Here is a 23432-nt window from a genome sequence, read left to right on the forward strand (position 1 = left end):
AGTTCCTTCTTCATATTTCATCACCTGGTTGGTGGCATGAAGATGAGTTCCTTCTTCACTTGGTTAGTGGCATGAGTGGCAAGTTGCCAAATGATATTAGAGTACGGGTTGTACATTTCATCACTTGGTTGGTGGCATGAAAGAGAGTACGGGTTGTACATTTTATCACTAGGTTGGTGGCATAAAGATGAGTTCCTTATTCACATTTCATCACCTGGTTGGTGAGAATAAGGGCAAGGTGTCGAGGCACATTGTAGCAAGTGTCGAAGACACAAAGTATGTTGAACCCTTTTGAAGCACAGTTGGCTTATGTATGGATGTGTTGGAATGTATGATGTTTATGTATGAATGTGTTGGAATGTATGATGTTTATGTATGAATGTGTTGTAATGTATGATGTTTATGTTGATTGATATGAGTGATGCTTATGAATGTTTTGCTATGCATGAAGGGATCCATGCTTTTGATATGTAAACCATGTTGGTTGTAACACTTAATATCACATACTTTGTGTCAAAGTACGCATGTTGAAGCTCTGAGTTAGAGTATAAGGGTAGGTCAACGTATAGCAAGTGTTCTAGTGCTAGGAACGCAAAAGACTTAGAAGAAGTTGTCTGAATTCTCTCTTCTTTAAATATTTGTTGAATGGCTTGTGTGACAAAAGATCTCAAACGGTTGAGAGTCAAAACATTTGTAATGTGTATGCCTTCTTATAATAGCATTTCCTTCAGTACCTAGTCCTCCACTTTGAAAGAGTGAGGCTTGGCCCCATAGTCATAATAGTCGACAGTACGTTCACCCCTGGTTGTCTTGATACGAACTTTTATCCCTCTTGTTGTAATGGGCTTGCTGAGATTAAAAATTATTCCTCTTACCAAGAGACAGATACGTTTGGTGACTTAGCGAGTAGCTAAATGAGGCAGGAGATGATGCAATGGGTGTCTGAATGGCCAAGATCTCTTTACTTGGTAGAACGTGACTTCCACTTCCCACTTGTTGATAGGGGTTAACCATATGGGGGTTCCCTTGGTATGTCCTTGCTTCGGCGGATGCGTGGTTGTAAGCATGTGTCATCACCTCAGAGTAAGTCTTCCAAGTGTTAGCATTGATTATGTACTTGAAGAAACAATCACGTAGGCCTGCCGTGAAAGCCTTAATGGCGGTCTTGTCATCTGCCTCATCGCAGTGAGAATACTCATGGCTGAAACGTCCGGCATACTCTCGTAGTGACTCATCCAGCTTCTAGCAAATAGTGTACAAGTCACCTGTAGAATGCAAGTGATCGGTCTGGAAGATATCTTGAGAGACAAACAGTTTTCTGAGTTTCTCAAATGAGTCTACTGTCTCAGGTGGAAGATGGCAATACCAGTTTAGAACTCCGCCAAAGATGGTGGAGGGGAAGAGAAGACATCGCTCTTCGTCGGTGTTCATCCGATATGCCATGGTGGACTAAAAAAGGTTAAGGTGTTCAATTGGGTCATTCCTTCCAGTATAGAGTTGTAAACCAAGCTTTTGTTTTGTCTTCGCTTGAAAGGGGTGTCGAGGATCCTCCTTGTGAGAGGGCCAGGTCTGGGTTGGTTTCAGTCAGGTATCTCAGCCTGACATTCGGCCTTCAACTTGTTTACTTCTTCACGGAGCTGTAGGACAAGGGGGTCCTGAGTGGAGTCATGTACCACTGGAATTTTCTTTCGTAAGTCTTCATCACCTCTTGGAAGTAGGAAAGTTTGAGTAAGAACGTGTGGTTTTTTCTTGGACTCGCCGTACTGACTTCTAAGGCAAGTCTGTCGGAATACCTCAGAGTCCCATGTACCTTCATGTTCCTCTAGGACCGGTTGTTCCTTCCCTAGATTGGCAACTGGCCTGGGTCGTGTGAGGGGACCGAGTCTTTCAGAAACCCTTAGGTCATTGATCTTCGAGCATATATGGAGGGGATTCTCTCGACGTTGCTTTAGAAAGTCTCGGCAGTCAGGATAAATGGCTTTCGATCCTTCCAACCCTTCTGTAATGAGGTGTCTTCCTCCACTTCTCCTGCTTCAGGTCGAAGCATCTGGGTTGAAAGAAGTCTCATATTGATCAATGTTTTGATGATTAGCTTGTTCTTCATCAGGGATACCCATGTCGAAGGGAGATGACCCTCCGTGTTGGGGGGTACCCAGATGATGGTTGATGTCCACAGGGGCAACGAGCTCGCGTGTTTGAGTACGCCTAGTTTCGTGGAGTGTCTCAAAGAGCTTCTCATACTGCTCCTAGAGGACCTCATTCTTTATTGCTATCTTGTTGTTCTGAGCTTCTAGCTCATCGACTTTAGCTTGAAGAGCAACCCTTTTTCCTTCCTTCTTTCGTTGCTTCGCACTAGGTGCAAGAGGGGTGTCATTATGTGTGTTGTGGCTTCCTTCACTCCTCATGTTGAAGAGGGATGCCTGGTCAAAAGAGAGTGTACAAATGGTGGAATCCAGCTTGGCAAAGCTGAAGAGAGTGGGAATAAGTGTCGTTCCCATAGACGGCGCCAAATGTTGATGCACAATATCAGTAGGGACTTTGGTACAATAGAAAGTGTTAAGTTTGTGACTTTCGCTAGATTGCTCTGGTCACTAGTGTGGATAAGTATGTAAATGGATAGAGACAGGGAAGCAAACACAAGATGTACATGATTCACCCAGATTGGCTACATCCACGGAGTAGAAGAGTTCTCATTAATTGTGAAGGGTTTACACAACAAGTACATAGGTTCAAGCTCTCCTTTAGTGAGTACTAGTGAATGATTTAGTACAAATGACATTAGGAAATATTGTGAGAGAATGATCTCTATTTATAGAAGAGAGTTTCTAGCCTTGTTCTGACATTGACACGTGTCGTGTTGTGATTGGCTTCTGATGTTGACACGTGTCACACTATGATTGGCTTTTGATGTTGACACGTGTCGTCTATGATTGGCCTCCTGGTTTGAGGGAAACTCTTCTGGGTCCTTGACAATATAACGTTGACTGGTGCTCGGTAGTTTCGGGATTAGTCAAGTATGGTACAAACAGATTTAATTTCATGTGAAACCTGTCATTTATCTAAGGCCACTAGATTGCCTTTTAACTTATCCTTATCTAGGGCCAGTAAGTTGTTTGAACTTGTTCACTCAGATGTATGGGGACCAACGTGTGAATCTTTTGATGGTTATAAATATTATGTAATATTTGTTGATGATTTCTCTAGAGCCACATGGTTGTACCTTTTAAAGTCTAAGAGTGAAGTAATGGAAATGTTTAAGGATTTTAATAATCTTGTTAAGAACCATTTCTCCTCTAAAATTCAAACCTTAAGATCTGACAATGGCACCGAATACATGTCCCATATCATGACACAATATTTGAGCAATCATGACATCATGCATCAAACAAGTTGTGTTGGCACACCTCAATAAAATGGTGTAGCCGAAAGAAAAAATCGTGACATACTTGAAAAAACTAGAGCATTAATGTTACAAATGAATGTACCAAAAAGATTTTGGTCCCAATGAGTCATGGCTGCTGTCTACAATATCAATAGACTTCCTAGCCGAGTCTTAGATTTTAAATCTCCTCTTGAGGTCATGAAAGGAAGGAAAATTGACCTTTCACATCTTAGAGTCTTTGGTTGTGTCTGCTTTACTCATGTTCAACCACATCATCAAGATAAATTGGATCCTAGAGCTCTCAAATGTATTTTTCTTGGTTATTCATCAACACAAAAGGGACATAAGTGTTATGATCCTCAGTTGAGAAAAATGATTGTATCTAAAGATGTTCGATTCCATGAAACTAATCATTTTTTTTTCCAGCAAGTCCCTTGAAACCACAAGTCAGGGGGAGTGTATCTTTAATGTGTTTCCTCTACCAAGAATCGAACTCAATAATGCTTCAACAAGAAGAGGTTCCAATAATGATGCACCACATGTACCACTCACTAAAGGTAACAATGAAGGCATTCATCCTGATGGTTCTATGCATAATGATGGCAGCGACAACCAAGATAATCTTCAAAGTGTGGCTGAAAATTTGAACGAGTGTGAGACAACTGTACTAGCACCATGACGCAATCCTATGCGTAATAGACAACCTCTTACAAGGTTTTAAGATTTTGTCACATACAATCCCAAGCATCTAATCTCCAATTATGTGTCATATCAAAAGTTGACTCCATCTCATGCTGCATTTCTTAGCACCATCTCAAGTCACAGTGAGCCTCAAAACTTTCATGAGGCTAACAACCAAGATGTGTGGAAAAAAGCAATGAGAGAAAAACTCAAAGCACTAGACCAACACAAAACCTGGAGCATCACCAAACTTCTAAAAGGAGAAAAGGCAGTGGGTTGCAAATGGATCTATAAGATCAAGTTTAATTCAGATGGTTCAATTGAAAGGCATAAAGTAAGGCTGGTGGCTCGGGGATTTACACAAACATTTGAGGTGGATTACAAAGAAACTTTTGCACCTGTTGCAAAAATGAACTCAATTAGGGTTCTATTGTCCGTTGTTGTTAATAAGGGTTGGTCCATGTACCAAATGGACGTGAAGAACGCCCTTCTACATGGTGATCTTGAAGAAGAGGTCTATATGAAATTTCCACCAAGGCATCCTCAAAGCCATGAGCCTGATTTAGTGTGTAAATTGCACAAATCGATTTATGGACTAAAGCAATCTCCACGAGCTTGGTATGCCAAACTAAGTTCAGTGCTTAATAGCGTTGGTTTCACAATAAGCAATGCAGATTCATTATTGTTTGTTCGCACTAAAGCTGTGGGCAAATTGGTTGTGTTGATATATGTGGATGACTTAATAATTACAGGTGATAATGCTGAAGAGATTTCCAAACTCAAACAGTCACTTCAACAAAGATTTGCAATTAAAGATCTTGGGGTGTTGAAGTACTTTCTTGGAATAGAGATGGAAACTTCTCACAAGGGACTATTTCTTAATCAACATAAATACATCCTAGACCTACTCAATGACGCTAAAATGAGTAAAGCTAAGCCTGCAAATACTCATCTCGATAGCAAGCTCAAACTTGACTTGGGGGGCACGCGACTCTCGGATATCAGCCCATATCAAAGACTGGTTGGTAATTAATCTATCTAACAATCACCAAGCCTGACATCACATATTCAGTGAGAATCGCCAGTCAATTCATGCACTCTCCCACAATCAATCATTTGAACCTTGTCAAAAGGATCTTACATTACTTAAAAGGGTCCATGGGTTGTGGCATCATCATGAAAAAGAATGAAAACACCCAAATCATGGGGTACTGCGATACGGATTGGGCAGGAAATGCAATCGATCGCAAGTCCACAACTGGTTACTGTACCTTTGTCGGTGGAAACTTGGTCACGTGGAAAAGCAAAAAGCAAACTATCATCGCAAGATCAAGTGCCGAAGCTGAATATCATGCAATGGCATCAATTGCATGTGAGCTGATATGGCTAAAAGGACTTCTGTGTGACTTAGGTGTGTTTACGACTCAACCTATGAACTTATTTTGTGACAACCAGGCAGCCATGCACATAGCATCAAACCCAGTGTTTCATGAGATGACAAAACACATTGAAGTAGACTGTCACTATGTACGTGAACAAGTACAGTCGCAGGTGATTCAGACGCATTATACAAGAAGTTCCGATCAATTGGCCGATATATTCACCAAACCCTTGGCCTCTCATCAGTTTCAAAGGCTTTTGTCCAAGCTTGGATCCATCAATCTTCTGGATCCAGCTTGAGAGGGAGTATTGGAAGTCTTGGATGTCCAGTGGTTTATTAGGGTTTCCAAAGTATTATGGTGCTTCACTGTAAAACTGGACAATAGGGATTTAGTTACTGTTTTCTAAGTGCCGACTGTCTTTTTTTTTTTTTTTTGTGTTTAGCAATTCTTGTATAGTGGTCAACTCCTTAATTCAAGGAGCTGCTGTTAGCTTTCCTAAAGCTGCCACTGTTAGCTTTCCTAAAGCCGCTCATTATGGCATAAATTAAGGAAGGTTAGAGTCTCAAGGAGGGACAACTTCCTTATATTTGTCGGTACAGTTGCGTTGCATATCATAAAAGAAATACAAAACAACCTTTGAAAAGCAACACTTTCCCATGTCTATCCTAAACCTAATCAAACTAGGATATTAGAAGACTTCCTTTTTTCGCAAGAAAAAGGACTTGCTTTTCCCAAAAAATATAAAAGATTTGTTGCGGTCGTAAATCATTTAGGAGTGAGATTATGTGTAGGATTCTATAATGTTTTTTAGATAGTTTTGTTGTACATGTCTTGTATTACTTAAAGAGCAAGATTCTTTCTTCTTTATCACTATAAATAAAGAAAACAGGCGAGAAATCACACACAATCTCTCTTCTCTATCTATCTGCTATCGGCCCTCTCCCTCTCTTTTCCATTAGTAAAATAAGGGGATAATTTGATTGCGGTCCTTAATCCTTAACATTCTTTGATTAAAACCTTAATAGTATTCAAAGTTTGATCAAGGTCCCTTGACTTTGTACACCTCATTATATTACTATTAATATTTATATTCTTATAGTTTTGACATTAATTGTTTGATATTTTATGAGATTTATAATCCTATAAATTTAAAATCCCTCATTATAATACTATTAGAAACGGTTATAATAAAAAAATTCAAACATTTTAATTGAATAAATGGATAAAAACTATGTAAAAATAAGAAATAATAAATGGCAAAAGAATGTATCCATAGTGTTAAAAAAATTGGTACATTTTACAAAAAAAATTGGTACATTTCACATATAACAAAGTGGTACATTAATAAAGAAGAATGGGTACATTATAAATAAATTAGGGTAAAAATAAAAGATTAAAAATTATGAGTACAAATGAATTTTTAAAAATATAGGTGCTAAAAGAAATTAATAAATGGGTACAAAATAAAACTAAAAAGAAAATACTACAAATTTAAAAAAAAAATGTTGCAAATTAAAAGTGGGTACAAACTAAAAATATAAATATATGATACAAAGTTTAGGCATAAAACATAAATATACCATATGTAATTTTTCTATCATTGATTAAATATACAATGTCACGTAATGGTATACACATGGGTACAAACACAAATAAAACTTTAAAAAATATGGGCACAAAAAGAAACTAATATATGGGTACAAATTAAAAATGAAAAGAAAATTGGTACAAATTAAAAAATATTTGCAAATTAAAAATTGGTACAAACTAAAAATAAAAATATATGATAAAAAATTTAGCCATAAATATAAATATACTAATTGTAATATTTTTAACACAAAAGGAATATGTTTAAAAATAAAAATATTTTATTATTCAAATAATTAATGATGTTATTAATACCCAAGGACCTTGATCAAAAATTGAAAATGAATAGGATTTTAATCAATGGAGTAACAAAAAGAAGGATGTGAACCTAATTTTCCCTAAAATAAGCCTATAACATAATTTCCCAAATAATTCTGTTTTTAGGCACTTTTATGAATCTCCCCCTATATCTATGGTTATTTATTTGGACTTGTATCCCTTCTCAACTAATAATCAATAAACATGGAAAAGTAATTTCAAAAATGCGCTTTCATGTAACCTGTAAGGGGAATTTTTATTTGGGATTGTATTGGTCCCAATTTTCTTTTTAATATTCTTACTAAGGATGTGAACGTATCAATGAGACTTGATTGAATAAAATCTATCGTTTGACAAAAGTGCATGATTCGTGAAACATACAAAACTGGAAGCAAGTGGGAAACAATAAATTCAAAATTTATATATTTTTTTACTTGGTTCAGTCCTTAATAAGAAAGAGCAAGTGGTAAACAGTAAATTTACAAGGCTCTCTACAAAATAATCCATAAAACAGTAAAGTATATCACTCTAAGCATAACTTCACCACTCTTTCTGAAACCAGATGGCTCAATCTGTAACCCATGCATGGATACAGTTAATAATTTTGTCCACGATTCCGTCACACCATACTCTTTCATCAACCATAGAGAAACACTGCTATCTTCCACTAAATTTTCGTGAATCTTGAACCAGGCAAGGGACTCCATGCATGTACCTCGAAATAAAACAACGATTCTCTTTTCGAAAATCTTCGGGTAAAAATATATCACCAAATAATTCATGGGCGATATCAAACCACAAAATAAAGGTATATATCCCCGTCTGTCTTACGATTTTGAACCCTATGCATGGCACCATAGACAAAATCATTTTGTGCATGACGATCCTCTGGAGGCCAAAAGTCTGCAAGAATAACCCCAGCATTAAGACTCTTCCAATAAACCCTGGCTAACGACCAGACGTCAACTTCACATGGATTTGTTGCCTTTGTAACAAATGAATCACGAGTCACAGTTCAGAACCGTGTAGTCATTGGTAAGCGAATCGTAACAAATATACCATCAGCCTCACGCGTAGGTAAAACCATCACTTTTCTAATGCTAGGGTTTCAAATTATTGCAGCATAGCTATAACTCAAGTCAGCAGCAAGGCATAGGAGCCCGTTGCAAGTTCCAATCACATCGACAGCAGATAGAAATGAACTATTAAGCTTGGTATGCTCATCCAATCCGGGGTTGTCGAAGTGCAATATGAAAGATTGGTTTTTTCTTGCTCGTGGGCGGCATTTAGTAGGAGGTGGTTTTTGGATTTGATTGTGTGGCTGAGCGATAATACTGTGTGTAAGACCCTTAATCATAATCACCAAAGACCAAAACATGAACTACAACTTAGAGAGAAATATTCAATTTATGTATCTGAGAAAAACAGCAAGAAGAACATACCTGCACTTGTAGCAGAACCCGAAGCCATAGCAGCAAACTTTCAGTGTACCTTCTCTTCTCTTGCAGGTTATCAAGAGCTCGACTTATAAATAGGATTAAGTCCAGAATATGAGCATTACCCTGTGAGAAGAGAGGCCACTATATATATACATATAATCTTTACCATAACTGATTAGGATTCCCTATCAAAATCCATGTAGGAAACAAATTCTTGTCTCCTTGTTCTGATCTTCATGCTGTACAGAATCCCTCTTCATAAGGGATTAGCATTCCTTTTATTAACAAGACTTTTCTATCCAATTGAACACATATAGCCGGACCTAAAACTCCTCTATCTCATACTCACATTCTTACATTCTCCCACTTGAGTATGAGAACAGTTTTAAGTACTCAGCCAAGTCAATTATGTGCAGATAGAAGTGATCACTAATCTTGTTAATAAAATTTCAATCACAACCATCTATCATACATCTCAAAATGCAGAACGCTTGTAACTGTATTACCACAATAAAGCAAACAGGTTTTCAAGAGTTACAGACATTCAATTTGTATGCTCAACGTTGTGAACTTGATCAATATCAGCAATAAGCAAAATAATTTGCTCCCACTATTTCAAATCATTGTCAGCAAGATGTGAAACAAATCTTTGCTTCAAAACAATGCATGAATCAACAATTCATCACTAAATGCTGTAAACGGAGAAACCATTATAAAAGCAACAAATGAATTATATCAAACTTTATTTTGTTCGAAACAATAGATCATCATAACTGATCTCAATTCGATAAAACAAACTAACAAACCTAATACTATCCAGCCTTAAGATTTTAAATTTGAAATTTGAAACCTGTCTATATCACCACACCAGCTCTCTGAACTTCACAGCAGCGAATAAACAGTCATAATAAGACTAACGAATTACTCCCACTGATCAAAGGATTCAAGTATTCCCATCCGAGAGACATGCGTTTTAAATACTCCAATCGGCAATGCTTTAGTCAAAAGATCCGCAATCATTGCATTTGTGCTTAAGTGCTCCACCTGAATTGCTCCTTCTCTAACCTTTTCTCGGACCTTGAGGAATTTTACATCCATCAGTCTTGAAGCTGAAGTTCTCTTATTGTTCTTGCTAAAAAATACTGCAGAATTGTTATCACAATACATCATGATAGGCCTTTGCACAGAATTTACAACTTTCAAATCTGTCACAAAGTTTTTCAACCATACAGCTTGTTTCATTCCTTCAAAACAAGCTATAAATTCTGCCTCCATTGTCGATGTTGCGATGATAGTCTGTTTTGCACTTTTCCAGGAGACTGCACCACCACTTAGCATAAAGATATAACCTCCAGTAGATTTCCTATCATCTACATCACCGGCTAAATCAGAATCAGTGTATCCAACTAACTCCAATAGCTCATTCCTGCCATAAACCAACATATAGTTCTTGGTTCTTTGCAAGTATCTCAAAACTTTCTTTGCTGCTACCCAATGTGTCTCTCCTGGATTTGCTTGAAACCTGCCCAACATTCCAACTATAAAAGCAATGTCCGGTCTTGTGCAAATAGTGGTATACATCAAACTTCCCACTAATGAAGCATAAGGCTTATTCTTCATTTTATCTATCTCCATAGGCGTCTTAGGACATTGAGCCTTTGAGAATCTGTCTCCCTTGTTTACTGGCACTTCATCATTACTGCAGCTTGACATATTGAACCTCATGAGTACCCTTTCTATGTATCCCTTTTGTGATAAACCGAGTAAATTTCTTGATCTATCTCGAACAATTTCAATACCAAGTACATAGTGTGCTTCACCAAGGTCCTTCATTTCAAAATTCTTACTGAGCATGGTCTTAGTGTCTTTGAGCAGCTTCATGTTAGAACTGGCAAGGAGGATGTCATCGACATATAGCACTAAAAATATAAAACTAGTGCCTAAAAACTTAACATAGATGCAATCATCTAATTTGTTTTCCACAAAACCTTGTCCTGTAACTACTTGATCAAACTTTAAGAACCATTGTCTTGATGCCTGTTTAAGCCCGTAGATTGACTTGTGAAGTTTACAAACCATGTCTTCTTTCCCCTTTTCAACAAATCCAGGAGGCTGCTTCATGTAAATGTCTTCGGCCAGTTCACCATTAAGAAAGGCAGTTTTGACATCCATTTGATGCAGTTCCAGATTGTAATGAGCCACAAGTGCCATGATAACCCTCATAGAATCCTTGGAAGAGACGGGAGAAAAGGTGTCATTGTAATCCACCCCTTCCCTCTGAGTGAATCCTTTGGCAACTAACCTTGCCTTGTACCGTTCAATATTGCCGTGAGCATCTCTTTTGGTTTTATAAACCCATTTACACCCAATAGCCTTGAATTGAGGATTGGAATCCACTAATGTCCATACTGAGTTTTTTGACATCGATTCCAATTCCTCCTTCATTGCACTGTGCCACAATGATTGTTGAGAACTATTCATGGCCTGAGAATAAGTGAGAGGGTCATCTATATCACCAAAATCAAACTCATGCTCCTGCAAATAAACATAGTCATTTGACATTGTGGTTTTTCTGATTCTTGAAGATTGTCTCAATGGTAATGACGGATCATGGAGAACTTCAGTGCTCGGATTCATTGGTGCATCATCAGTTGGAGTTGGATCCCCTTGTTGCTGTGGTTGGGACCCAAGATCAATTTCCATTTCTGGACAGTCTAATTGTTCTTCCTCCAATTCATTCATGGAAGCAGGAGTGATCAACATTTCTTTGTAAGAATTACTGCAAAAGGACTTCTCATTTTGATCAATCTCTTCAAAAATGAACCTGCCCTGTGATAAGTCTGCAATATCTTGATCTTCAAAGAACCTAGCATTGTGAGTTTCATGAATCCTGGTGTGAGCTTGAGGACAATAAAACTTGAAGCCTTTAGATTTCTCTGAGTAGCCAATGAAATAGCATGATTCTGTCCTTGAGTCCAATTTCTTCTCATTTGGATTGTAAATTCTAGCCTCAGCTTTACATCCCCAAACATGGAAATGACTAAAACTGGGCTTCCTGCCATTCCAGATTTCAAAAGGTGTTGATGAAACCGCTTTGCTCGGAACTCTGTTCAGTATATAAGTTGCTGTCTTCAATGCTTCACCCCATAGGAATCCTGGTAACTTTGATCTTGTCATCATGCTTCTTACCATTCCAATCAGAGTTCGATTCCTCCTTTCTGAAACTCCGTTTTGCTGTGGTGTTCCTGGTGTAGTGTATTGAGCAACAATGCCTTGTTGTTCAAGATAGAGCGCAAACGGTCCCTTGTGTTGTCCAGCCTCACTGTACCTGCCAAAGTACTCTCCTCCTCTATCCGATCTAACAATCTTAATGGTCTTGCCTAATTGTTTTTCTACCTCAGTTTTATAAACTTTGAAATAATCAAGGACAGATGATTTCTCACTGATTAAATAAGTGTAACAAAACCTTGAAAAATCATCAATAAAGTTGACAAAATAAGAATTACTGCAAATAGTTTTGGTTGGAAAAGGACCGCAGATGTCAGTGTGTATAATCTCTAGCAAATTCTGACTCCTTTTGGCATCTAACTTTCTAGAATTAGTCATCTTCCCTTTTGCACAATCAACACACTCAATTGCAGTAGCAAGATTTAATTCAGGGATCAACTGAGCTTTGGACAGTTTTAAAACTCTTTCTTTGGATATGTGGCCTAACCTCTTGTGCCAAAGGAGGAAAGAATCATCACTGCAGTTCATCCTCTTAGTGCTTATGTTTAAAACATGTTGATTTGGGGATTCCAAAGTACAATTCAGACACCACAGGTTGTCACTCAAAAATGCAGTTCCCAAAACACAATCTAGGTGGTTCTTTTCAAAAATTTTTAAACTTTCATCATCACCTAGAAAGGCAAAACCATCTTTGACAATTCTTGAAGCAGAGATCAGATTTCTCCTCATTTTAGGCACATAAAGCACATCCTTTAGTTTTAGTGTAAAACCAGAAGACAATTTTAAACACACCATACCTATAGCTTCTACCGCAACTTTAGTACCTTCTCCCACAAAGACATTATAATTTTTAAAACCAGTTTGTTTTGATTTCACAAAACCCTCCAAAGAATTTGAAATGTGAACTGAGCAACCGGTGTCAAACCACCAAGAATTCACAGGGATTTCAATCAAATTAGACTCAACACAGACATTGACATTTTCTACACCCTTACTTTTAAGATAGTCCTGAAAAACTTGACAATCTTTTCTTAAGTGTCCTTTAGTTTTGCAGAAAAAACATCTGAGTTTGGCAATATTTTTAGTTTTGACCATAAGATTGTTAGATCCTTTAATAGAGTCCTTCACTTTGGTAGATGCATTAGACTTAAAAGAGGTTACCTTGGTATTGTTGTTCTTACCAGAGTGTCCAGAGAATGATTTGAATGATTTCTTCCCCTTGTCTGGTTGCACAAAATGCACCGTTTCAGTTTCTTTCCCTCTTTCTTGCTTCTGTCTAGCCTCTTCTTGAACGCACTGTGCTATTAGCTCATCAACATCCCAGTTCTTGTCTTGAGTGTTGTAAGACACCTTTAACTGACTATATTTGTTTGGAAGAGCTTGAAGGATCATAAAAACTAACTGTTTTTCACCAATATTAACATCTAAAGAATTTAATTTCTCAGCTGCATCAGTCATTTTCAAGATATGGTCTCTGATTGACCCTATGCCCTCAATCTTGTATGTGGTCAGCATTGCCATATAGTGACTGATTTCTGCCTTCTGAGATTCTTTGAACTTTCTTTCAATTGCTTGTAAATAATCAATAGCTAGTTCATGCTTCTTGATTCCACCGCGAACAGTATCAGTCATGGCACTTTCAAGTATAGAAAGTGCCACTTTGTTTGCTCTGACCCATCTCTCTGCATCAGCTTTCTCAGCCTTGTACTTTGATCAGTCAGAATCGGCTTGGGAGTTTCAAGGGCTATGTCAAAGTCATTGAGTGTCAATAAGAGCCCAATCTCACGTCTCCATTTCTTGTAGTTGCTTCCCCCTGTGAGAACAGGAATGTTTGCCAAGTTCATAGTCCGGAACGATATTGCAGATGATGAACCTGCAATGAAATCACAATTTGAACTTATTAGTTCCTGATTTCATCTCAACATCACCTTGCACATCATGACTATAATCACAGACCCATATATATAGTCTTAAGCAACAATCTGTTGATAAGCATACATAGAGTGGAATGATTAAGCAAGAACTTGAAAAACGATCCGCTGATATCTGCCATATATCCTTAGACACCAAATGGTTTAATGGTGTCTCATACATGTAAAAGGCATTTTGAAAGTGATCAAAGAAAGCACCGAATGGTTAATAAGGTCTGTATCTCTACTTTAAAAGATCAAAATACATCTGCATATGACTTACGTTGGCAGTCGATGAACTGGGAAAGTAAACACATTCATCTTTACATTTCACCAAATGATTCAAAGCAATTAACAACATACCTTTTAATCTTTATAACTCAAATTCACGAATCGGGCAGCGGAAGCGATTTAGAATTTGAAAATAGAAGATTTTAGTTTTGGAAAGGAAAAAAAAAAAAAAAACCCAGATCGATGTTTATAGAAGAAAGCATTGCTTTCTTCAATTCTGGAAAACCTTCACTCGATAATAACTTAAGGGTTCCTTTGACGGTTCATTATCACCAACGCTTCTTTTATTTCCTCCAGAACCAGACTTCGATTCTTCATAAGAGTAAAATTTTTTTTTTTTTTTTTTTTTTTTTTTATAGTAACATACAAAATTTCTTCTTTACAGATTGAATTCATGTTGATAAGTCTTGTGGCTCTGATACCACATGTAAGACCCTTAATCATAATCACCAAAGACCAAAACATGAACTACAACTTAGAGAGAAATATTCAATTTATGTATCTGAGAAAAACAGCAAGAAGAACATACCTGCACTTGTAGCAGAACCCGAAGCCATAGCAGCAAACTTTCAGTGTACCTTCTCTTCTCTTGCAGGTTATCAAGAGCTCGACTTATAAATAGGATTAAGTCCAGAATATGAGCATTACCCTGTGAGAAGAGAGGCCACTATATATATACATATAATCTTTACCATAACTGATTAGGATTCCCTATCAAAATCCATGTAGGAAACAAATTCTTGTCTCCTTGTTCTGATCTTCATGCTGTACAGAATCCCTCTTCATAAGGGATTAGCATTCCTTTTATTAACAAGACTTTTCTATCCAATTGAACACATATAGCCGGACCTAAAACTCCTCTATCTCATACTCACATTCTTACACTGTGCAGATAATTAAGGAGTTTGAATTTTTAACTAGGCGGTATATATATTATGAGTATTTATCAAAAATAGCAAAAAATTAACTCTTAATTTCAAAAATGTCACTTTTTACATAAACTTTCAAATATATCCAAAATTTCACTTAATAGACACAAATACCCTCAAATTTAACAATTAAATAAATTAAAGGTTTTTTAGCTACTGTCACCTCAAGTTTCGGTCCAATTTCACCTTCGGTTCTACACTCCACCACAACAACCTTATCCCCTTCGACCCCCTCATCACCGACATTGAGCGCCGCCGTGGCTACCGCAAGTGGGAGTAGCAAAATTTCAATCATGCCTTCAACGCCTTTTTTCTTACTAATATCATTTTTAGTTTTAATTATAAAAAAAATAGTTTTTAAAGTTAATTCACATGTCGTTATATGATTGTATTTGTGAAACCCATGTGGTGCCACATCATCACATTAACAGAGCAATTGATAGATTTTTCACGAAAAAATTAAAATGACCACGATGAACAACTTCAAAGAAAGACTAAAATGATTCATGATAACAAATTAAAGAACACTACTATTGATTATCATTAATTGTCAAGGACCAGATTAAGGAGTTATGTCAATGTCACAAATCATTTTGGCTAAAAAACCTTTAATTTATTTTATTGTTAAATTTGAGGGTATTTGTGTATATTTAAGTGGAATTTTAGATACATTTGAAAGATTTTATAAAAAAAATGACATTTTTGAAATTAAGAGTTAATTTTTGGCTATTTTTGATAAATAAATATATATATATATATATGTATATGTTATATTATTCCATCTAATATATTCATTTGATTTGTACTTTCTTTGGATTATGACATATACATTATATGCCAATTCAATTTGTATGCTCCATTTACAGCAGATGAACACCTAGCCAGTGGGAGAGCTGCAGAGAGATCACCACCAAAGTGGGCTAATTTGATGAATATATATATGGGCATGTACTCACATGCGACCATATGTAACAAATGTTTTGACAGAATCCAACGATAGGAGCACCGCTAATGAAGAGAGATTCTCTTATGTAATCCCTATAAGAAAAAAAAAAAAAAGGGGAATAATTATGGAACAAACGTGACTATTGCTGGAGTAGCTATTGTTAAAAACGGTTAGTTATAAAGTTTAAAACCCTTTAATCCAAAAAAACCCTACCACTAGCATTATGATCTAGTAATAAACCTTATAAATTATTACTTTTCAATGTATTCGCATTATTTAATAGAAATGGAATAAGGAGGGAATGGGAGAACTTAGGAACATGGGAAAGTAAGGAAAGAGAATGGGATCAACTAACCCCCCTAGGTGATCTGATTCGTGCTGTTTAGATATTTGATTATGAATTTTAAGAGAAAACTAACGCTTTTTATTCCTTGCGTGTTAATAAACATGGAATTTTTTTCAAATTAGTTGGTTCTATTTTTATATTCTACTAAACACATGAAACTCAAGATCAAAATGAGTCATATTCTCATTCATTGTAAGAAATAAACATGCCCTTAATAAAGCCTAAAGCCTCGTGAATCCTAATGTGCTTGCAAGGTGAATCGATGATACAATCCATGTAGCTAGTGACTATACTAAAAATATAAAAGTAAGATTCTTTTACAAGTGATGAACTATTTTGATGGTTATAACTTTCTTTTTCAGTTCACTACGACTCTCGTAGTTCAAGCTTCCCATGTCCTTTGTCTAGTTTAGAAGAAGGGAATTTTAACGAAAAGCACCCGGTACTGTTCACTTTAACGAAAAACCACATTTTTACACTAAAAAGTCAATCATGGTACTATTCACTTTACCCTTTATTTTGTCCTTATCATTAAAACTCAAAGTTTTCAAGCCCTTTTCATTAGTTTTCCTTTAGAATAGAAGGATAATGATATCACTTCTTTTTTTTTTAATACAATAATCTCACGTATATTAAAATTGAAAAAAAAAATGACCTCTTCAAACCACTACCTCGCTTAGTCTAGCTTAGCATAGAAATGTTGCTTGTATTAATTTTTTTTTTTTCAAACAAACGATATTATCTACATTAAGAGGGATGAGTGGACTTGGTCTCACAATGTGCAAGTCATAATGTAGTTCAAATTTGTTTTTGTCGATAATCGAATCTAAGATGTCTCATTTACAAGTGAAGAGAAATACCACTAGAACGTAGTACTAAGTGGTAATGTTGCTTGTATTTTAAATTCTTAAAATCTCTCTAAAATTTGCAATTGGCCTGTGACGGCCTCTACATCCACTTACCGTGGAGACCAACATTCTCCCCTATCCAGACACGTCCTCACAAGTTAAACGTCCTTTCCCCGTTAGCGTTGCGTTAACGGAAACTAAGTGCGGCCTTTCTTTTTGTCTTTCAGTTGCTTCTTTGGAGCTCCTCGAAGAATCAAATCTTTAATTTCCCCTTTCTCAATTTTCGATTTCTCTTTTGAAATTTGGGATTTGTTTTGTTTGCGAATTTTGACTGAAAAACCCTAGAAGCTCGACAACTTCCGTTTCCAAGCTCAAATACATTTCACTGTTTTCGGTTTTTGCCTTTTCGAATTTGATCTGAAAACTCTAAGTTTGAAAGCTTAAATTTCAAGCTTGGGATTGTAATTTCACTGTTTTAGGTTTGTTGGACCTAATCAGTAGCTAAAATTCCCAAATTTCATTGTTTTTGGTAACGATAATTCGTCCAGTTGATTTGTGCTATGAAGAAGCTGTGATTGTTTCAGAGGAATAGCAGAAAAAGCATTCAAATTTCGTCGAAATGTCGGTCGAGAGCCCCTTCGAAGCATGGGAGGAGGTACAGCGCCATGGGCAGGACTTGGCGGACCGCCTCACGCAGGGCTTCACGGGTTTAATTCAGTCCCACATCACTCCGCCGTCGTTTCATTGGCCAAACCCTAACACATCGAAGCTCTTCGACCTCGAATTCCCGAACCAGAGTTTTGGCAAGAGGGATTTTGTTGGCTTGGTGGTTGAGAACCCGGGCATTAACGGGGTTTCTGCGATTCTTGATATCGGTAACAGGATTGGGCAAGCCGGGGCGGATTTTGGGGCGTGCTTGAATGGGATGCTTCAGCAGTTCTTTAGGGCCTTACCCGTGCCGTTTAGGCATGATGAGAATGTTGATTTGGCGGCAATTCGGATTGATTCGGGTAAGGCTAAGCACAGAGCTGATATGATTTTGAGTGGCAAGGAGGATTTGGGGCCGTTGAAGGAACGGTTGAAGGATTTCAGGGTTGTGGAGAGTGATGGTGGCTCTGATGGTGTGGTGGATGAGGAACTTGGTGGCTTGAATCTAAGGTCTGCTGGTCTTCTGGGTAGACCACTGGTAAGTTTTTTTCAACCTATTGTAGTATGTAATTTATGGTCTTTATGTATGAACTAGTTGCACCTTTCATTTCTAATTGGAGCACCAAGTTACATTTTTAACTTGTTACAGAACCACACATATGAATTATGATAGAGCATGATTGTGTTTCATAGATAATCACTTAGTGCTGATAGAAGTGGACATTTGCTCAAGTTGTTTTTTGAAAGGAAAATATGTCATGTGATAAGTCCTAGATTAAAGTTTACCACTTTTTTGTAATTAGTAAGGTGCTCAATAATTTCATGCAATGTTAGAATTCGTGATAGAATGTTATAGTCACTTTTTCATGTACGCGGTGCAGTAAGTTCAGGATAAGTTGTAGGATTTTTTGTTCTGAGGATAGTTTGTATGCTAAACTAGAACTCATGATGAGGGGAATTGTTGAAACGGATGCTATTTCGTTTTTCTTCTGGGAAGTTTTGTAGTGTTGTGATTGGTGGTAGAGTAAACTATAACCATTTGCCTATAATCTACAGGGTGTTTAATATTTTCATGAAATTCTAGGATTTCTAATGCACGTTGTGTTTATGATTGGTAGAAGTTTGATTGATATGGGAAATTTATTCATGAAGTGTATTTGGAATGCCATTTACAGTTTACTGGTCAGTGGAACTAGTTGTGATCATTACCAATATCCTGTTAGCAGCATCAATTTGTTGTTATCATTCTCATCACTTTGTCGTTATTACTAATCACCCATACCATTAGTTGCAATCCTTTGGAATTTTAGATGGTTGGTCTTGGTAGTATAGTGGTAAGTATTCCTGCCTGTCACGCGGGTGACCCGGGTTCGATCCCCGGCAACGGTGCATCGTTTTTCGTCTTTGTTGTTGTTGTTGTTGTTGTTCTTGGTAGTGCAATTACTGACTGCTTTTATTTTTTATTTTTTATTTTTTTGTGGGGTACTGGAGTGCAGGGGACTGTAAATACCACAACAAGTTATGATACTAGAACCCGTAAGCTGGAAAGTTCTTTCCTTGCAAAGGGAGACTTATGGAGAGTAGAGGCGTCTAGTGGCAGTTCCACATCTAGAAATGACAATTCATCACTTTTCCTTGTCCAGCTTGGGCCGTTACTCTTTGTTCGTGATGCAACTCTTCTTCTTCCTGTGCATTTGTCAAAGCAACACCTGCTTTGGTATGGCTATGATAGGAAGGTATGAATAAATTCTGTTGGCCAATTGTATTTTGTTACTTCAAGTGTAAAAGTAATTGTTTATCAAACCTGAATAGTTATACTATATCTAGAGATAAAATGATAAATAGAATATGAATCTCATTTATGTTTGAGTTGTGCTCTACTTCTCTCTTTTCCCCCATCATCCAAAATTGACTATTTGGAATAGATTTTCGACCTAGCATTTTATTTGAAGATCTTGTCAATGCATCACTAATATCATAAGAAAGGAATAATCTTGTGCTTGACTGTTTCTGTAACAAGTGAAAGTCTCATTAGAAGTCACCAGTAGAGCATCCAATGCACCAAAAGTATGGAAGAAGAAAAGAAAAACCTGAAACTTAAATATGTGAATCAATTGCAAGGTGTACAAGAGTAAAACTAATTGGGTGGACTATTGAGGCATTATATCATGTATAGAAGCTTGATGCTTCTCCACATTTTCCAGTTTCCTTGCCATGTTCTCACATACTCGTTTCATTTATCAGAATAGGGTGCATTCTCTTTGTCCGGCTGTGTGGTCAAAACACAGAAGGTGGCTCTTAATGTCAATGGTCTGCCTGAAACCATTAACTTGTGTAAGTTGATTCTTTAGAATACATATTTCTGTGCTTTCATATATATATATATATATATATTTTTTTTTTTTTTTTTTTTTTTTTGTGTTTCAGTGTCGGCACTATTATTGTGTCTATGGCGTTGGTTCTCATGATCACTCTCTCTGTGCCCAGTCGTTTGTTGATTTACAGTTTCCAAACGGGCAGTTTACATATATATCTGGTGAAGGACTTAGTACAAGTGCTTTCTTACCTCTTTGTGGAGGCCTTCTACAAGCTCAAGGTCAATATCCTGGAGAAATGATATTCAGTTTCTCTCGCAAGGTTAGATTGCAAACTAGTAAAATGCTTTTTACAAAGAATTGTAGTAGTTTTATTCACAATTTGTACCAGAATAGACTTATATAGATTATTTTACGCTTAGTCTTCTTGTTTGATTATAGTTAAGATTGTTTAAATCTTTTTTGTTTCAGAATAAGTGGGGAACACGCATCACACCCATGATACAATGGCCAGATAAGTCTTTTACACTGGGTTTTTCGCAAGCCTTGGCTTGGCAGCGATCTGGTCTTATGGTGAAGCCCACAATTCAGTTCAGGTTTGGTTATGCTGTCTCTCTATTATTTTAGCTGTACATTATTGTCTTTCCATTCTAAAGGTTCTTCTCTTATGTGCTATGTTGAGGGTTTACAAGAAAAGAGGTATATCAGTTGTTGATACTGGTCTCTATAATAATTAACCACCCAGAAAAACTCAAATGAATTTTACTTATGCTGTTCTGAATCTGATGATAATATGCTGTTGAAGTGGTATTACCGTTCCCTTCTGGTCTCTGCACATGTCTTGACGAAAAATTATGCCAAAAAAAAAAAGAAGAAGAAGAGCATTAAAATATTTTTACCCTAAGAGAGCTAGGTCTGAAGGATGCCTTTGAGGCCACTGATTTGTTCCAGCAAGACTTTCGCATCCCAATCTTAATTCTTTCTCAGCTTTTTATGATTCTATGGGTTGAGTTGGGCAAAAGGTATGTTCTCAAGTTGAACTGGGGCTTAACAAGAGTAATTTTGTTTTGATATTTCATAGAGTTTCACAAGGTGATCATCATATGACGCATGTCTGATGTAACTGTAGGAAATGGTTGGAAATTTTGGAATCTTTGACTTGCACATGTTTATGTGGCCTAAGATGTGATATTAATCATTAGAGGTTAATTCACATCTGGTTTATTTTGTGGAGGGAAAATTGGTACCCAGCATGTTTTAAACTACTTTCTTCTATCCCTGTTAAGCCTGTGCACATCAGTAATATTGACATCTTTTAACTACGTCAAGTAACACATGAAAATTCATCTTTCATCTTCATGTGCGCTTTTAACATTCATTAGTTGGTGTTGATATGTTTCATGGAATTTTACAATGGTCAGTTTATGTCCCACTATTGGTGGAAGCAATCCTGGTTTGCAGGCAGAGCTCATTCACTCAGTGAAGGAGCAGCTGAATCTTATATGTGGTGGTGCATTTACAGCACATCCTTCTGCTTTTGCTTCAATATCGGTATGTTATTGCTGATACCAGTGCTTATTCTATCATTTTTAGCCTTTAGTTCTCTGTGATCTCACTTATTTTCTTATGCAGCACAAACTTTGTCACCTTTATCCTTACTTAAGCTTTTAATTTCATGAAAACATCTCAAGAAAATTTTATTTCACTCTGCTCTTTTCATGATTTCCAAGTAAAATCAAAAGTTATTGAAGACCCTATTCGTCGGAAAACTGTTTGCTTGATTGTGAAGTGTGTACCATCTGATTTTTTCTTGTATTGATATTTTGGCAAACTTGGCTATGTTTGGGTGAGGTGTTACCAAATCCCAGGGAATTGTGGTCAAGTTAGCAAGGAATAGATCACAAAAAGTTAGGAGGGATTAGAAATGCATCATATGAGCATAACCAAGGAATGTGGGAGGGATTTGCAAAAAAATCCCCTACTTGGAGGGAGTCATTTACAAATCCCGCCTATATGCTTGTTGATGCTCATATGATGTACATCTAAACCCTCCTATCTAATATTTTGTGATCCATTCCTTACTAACTTGTCATTAAACCCTTGGGACTTGGAAATCCCTCACCTAAACATATCTTGTAAGTTTTATAATGCTGTGGTGATTTGCGAAGCTTTTTCATTTAACTTCATTGTATATGTATAAATCATGAAACACACATTTACTAACAACGTTCCTACACGCTCACTAACAACATTCCTTTATATGTTTATCCCGTATACAGTTACGTTATATGATACAGTTCATTTCCATTAGCATTAAGTTGTATTAGGTATTTGACCTTGCAATTCAGTTACCATATACAACGTATATAACATATTTGTTCGGGCTCTTGGGTATCTACTTTTTTGCTATAAGTTGTGTTTGAAATAACTTACGCACAAGTCACTTTTTTGCTATAAGTTGTACTTTGCCGTACTCGCTTTTCTCTTACTATCTTCTTCTTTGTTCGGTCTTGCATCGTCAGGTTGGCAGATCCAAATGGAATGGAAATGTTGGGGACTCGGGGATCGTTTTAAGAGTGGATACTCCTCTTTCCAATGTTGGTCGACCATACTTCTCGATTCAGTTAAATAATGTTCTTGAATTTTGATGGCTTAGGTCCCAACAGAGTGCAAAATGCAAGTGTATATAGTCAGTCTCAAGCTCAAAAACACCCACCACATGTGAATATGTGAATCATGTTCTACTGCTAATTATACTAATGTTACCTGTTTTTTCTCCACTGAGACCTTTTTTGTTTTCTTTTAATTTTTTTTTTTTTCAATTTTTTTTGCTTGTAATGTTCACTAATTAAAATTTTTGCCCTTCTGGAGAGAAAAGTCTTTTCACTATGTGCGGCGCCTTCAGATATTCCCTTGTACATAAAGCTAAATTTAAGTACGCAGTAAGATTTATTGCACAGGATATACAAAATCATCGCATTTCGTTTTTAGTTTTCATTTTTTGTGCTCCGACGATAAGTTCCTGTCCGGCGGCAACTGTTACGTCACTACCAAGTCCAACCCGGCGTATGCTGAATGGGTTCATACGGACCAGCTTGTCCTTTCTTGGATGAATGGCTACTCTGGGTCATCAGGCTCTTGCCGCGACTGCCTGATATACGATAGCCCGTTGAGTTTGGCTT

The 23432-nt window shown here is 36.9% G+C and overlaps 1 protein-coding gene across 2 annotated transcripts; it reads left to right on the top strand.

Moving 5' to 3' along the window:
* Positions 1-17435: 17435 nt before the first annotated feature.
* Positions 17436-23030, top strand: LOC126589995 (uncharacterized). 2 transcript variants are annotated; one of them, XM_050255465.1, is made up of 7 exons: positions 17436-18473; positions 19432-19671; positions 20180-20269; positions 20363-20572; positions 20722-20846; positions 21672-21801; positions 22773-23030. In XM_050255465.1, the coding sequence occupies exons 1-7, from the start codon at positions 17907-17909 to the stop codon at positions 22896-22898; spliced, it is 1488 nt and encodes a 495-aa protein (XP_050111422.1). In that variant the 5' UTR covers positions 17436-17906; the 3' UTR covers positions 22899-23030. The 2 variants fall into 2 exon arrangements, with proteins under 2 accessions (XP_050111422.1, XP_050111423.1); XM_050255466.1 differs by having other exon boundaries at positions 17440-18473; positions 20423-20572.
* Positions 23031-23432: the final 402 nt, after the last annotated feature.

The sequence above is a fragment of the Malus sylvestris genome, chromosome 11 (assembly GCF_916048215.2).
Source record: "Malus sylvestris chromosome 11, drMalSylv7.2, whole genome shotgun sequence".
In the NCBI taxonomy this organism is placed as follows: Eukaryota; Viridiplantae; Streptophyta; class Magnoliopsida; order Rosales; family Rosaceae; genus Malus; species Malus sylvestris.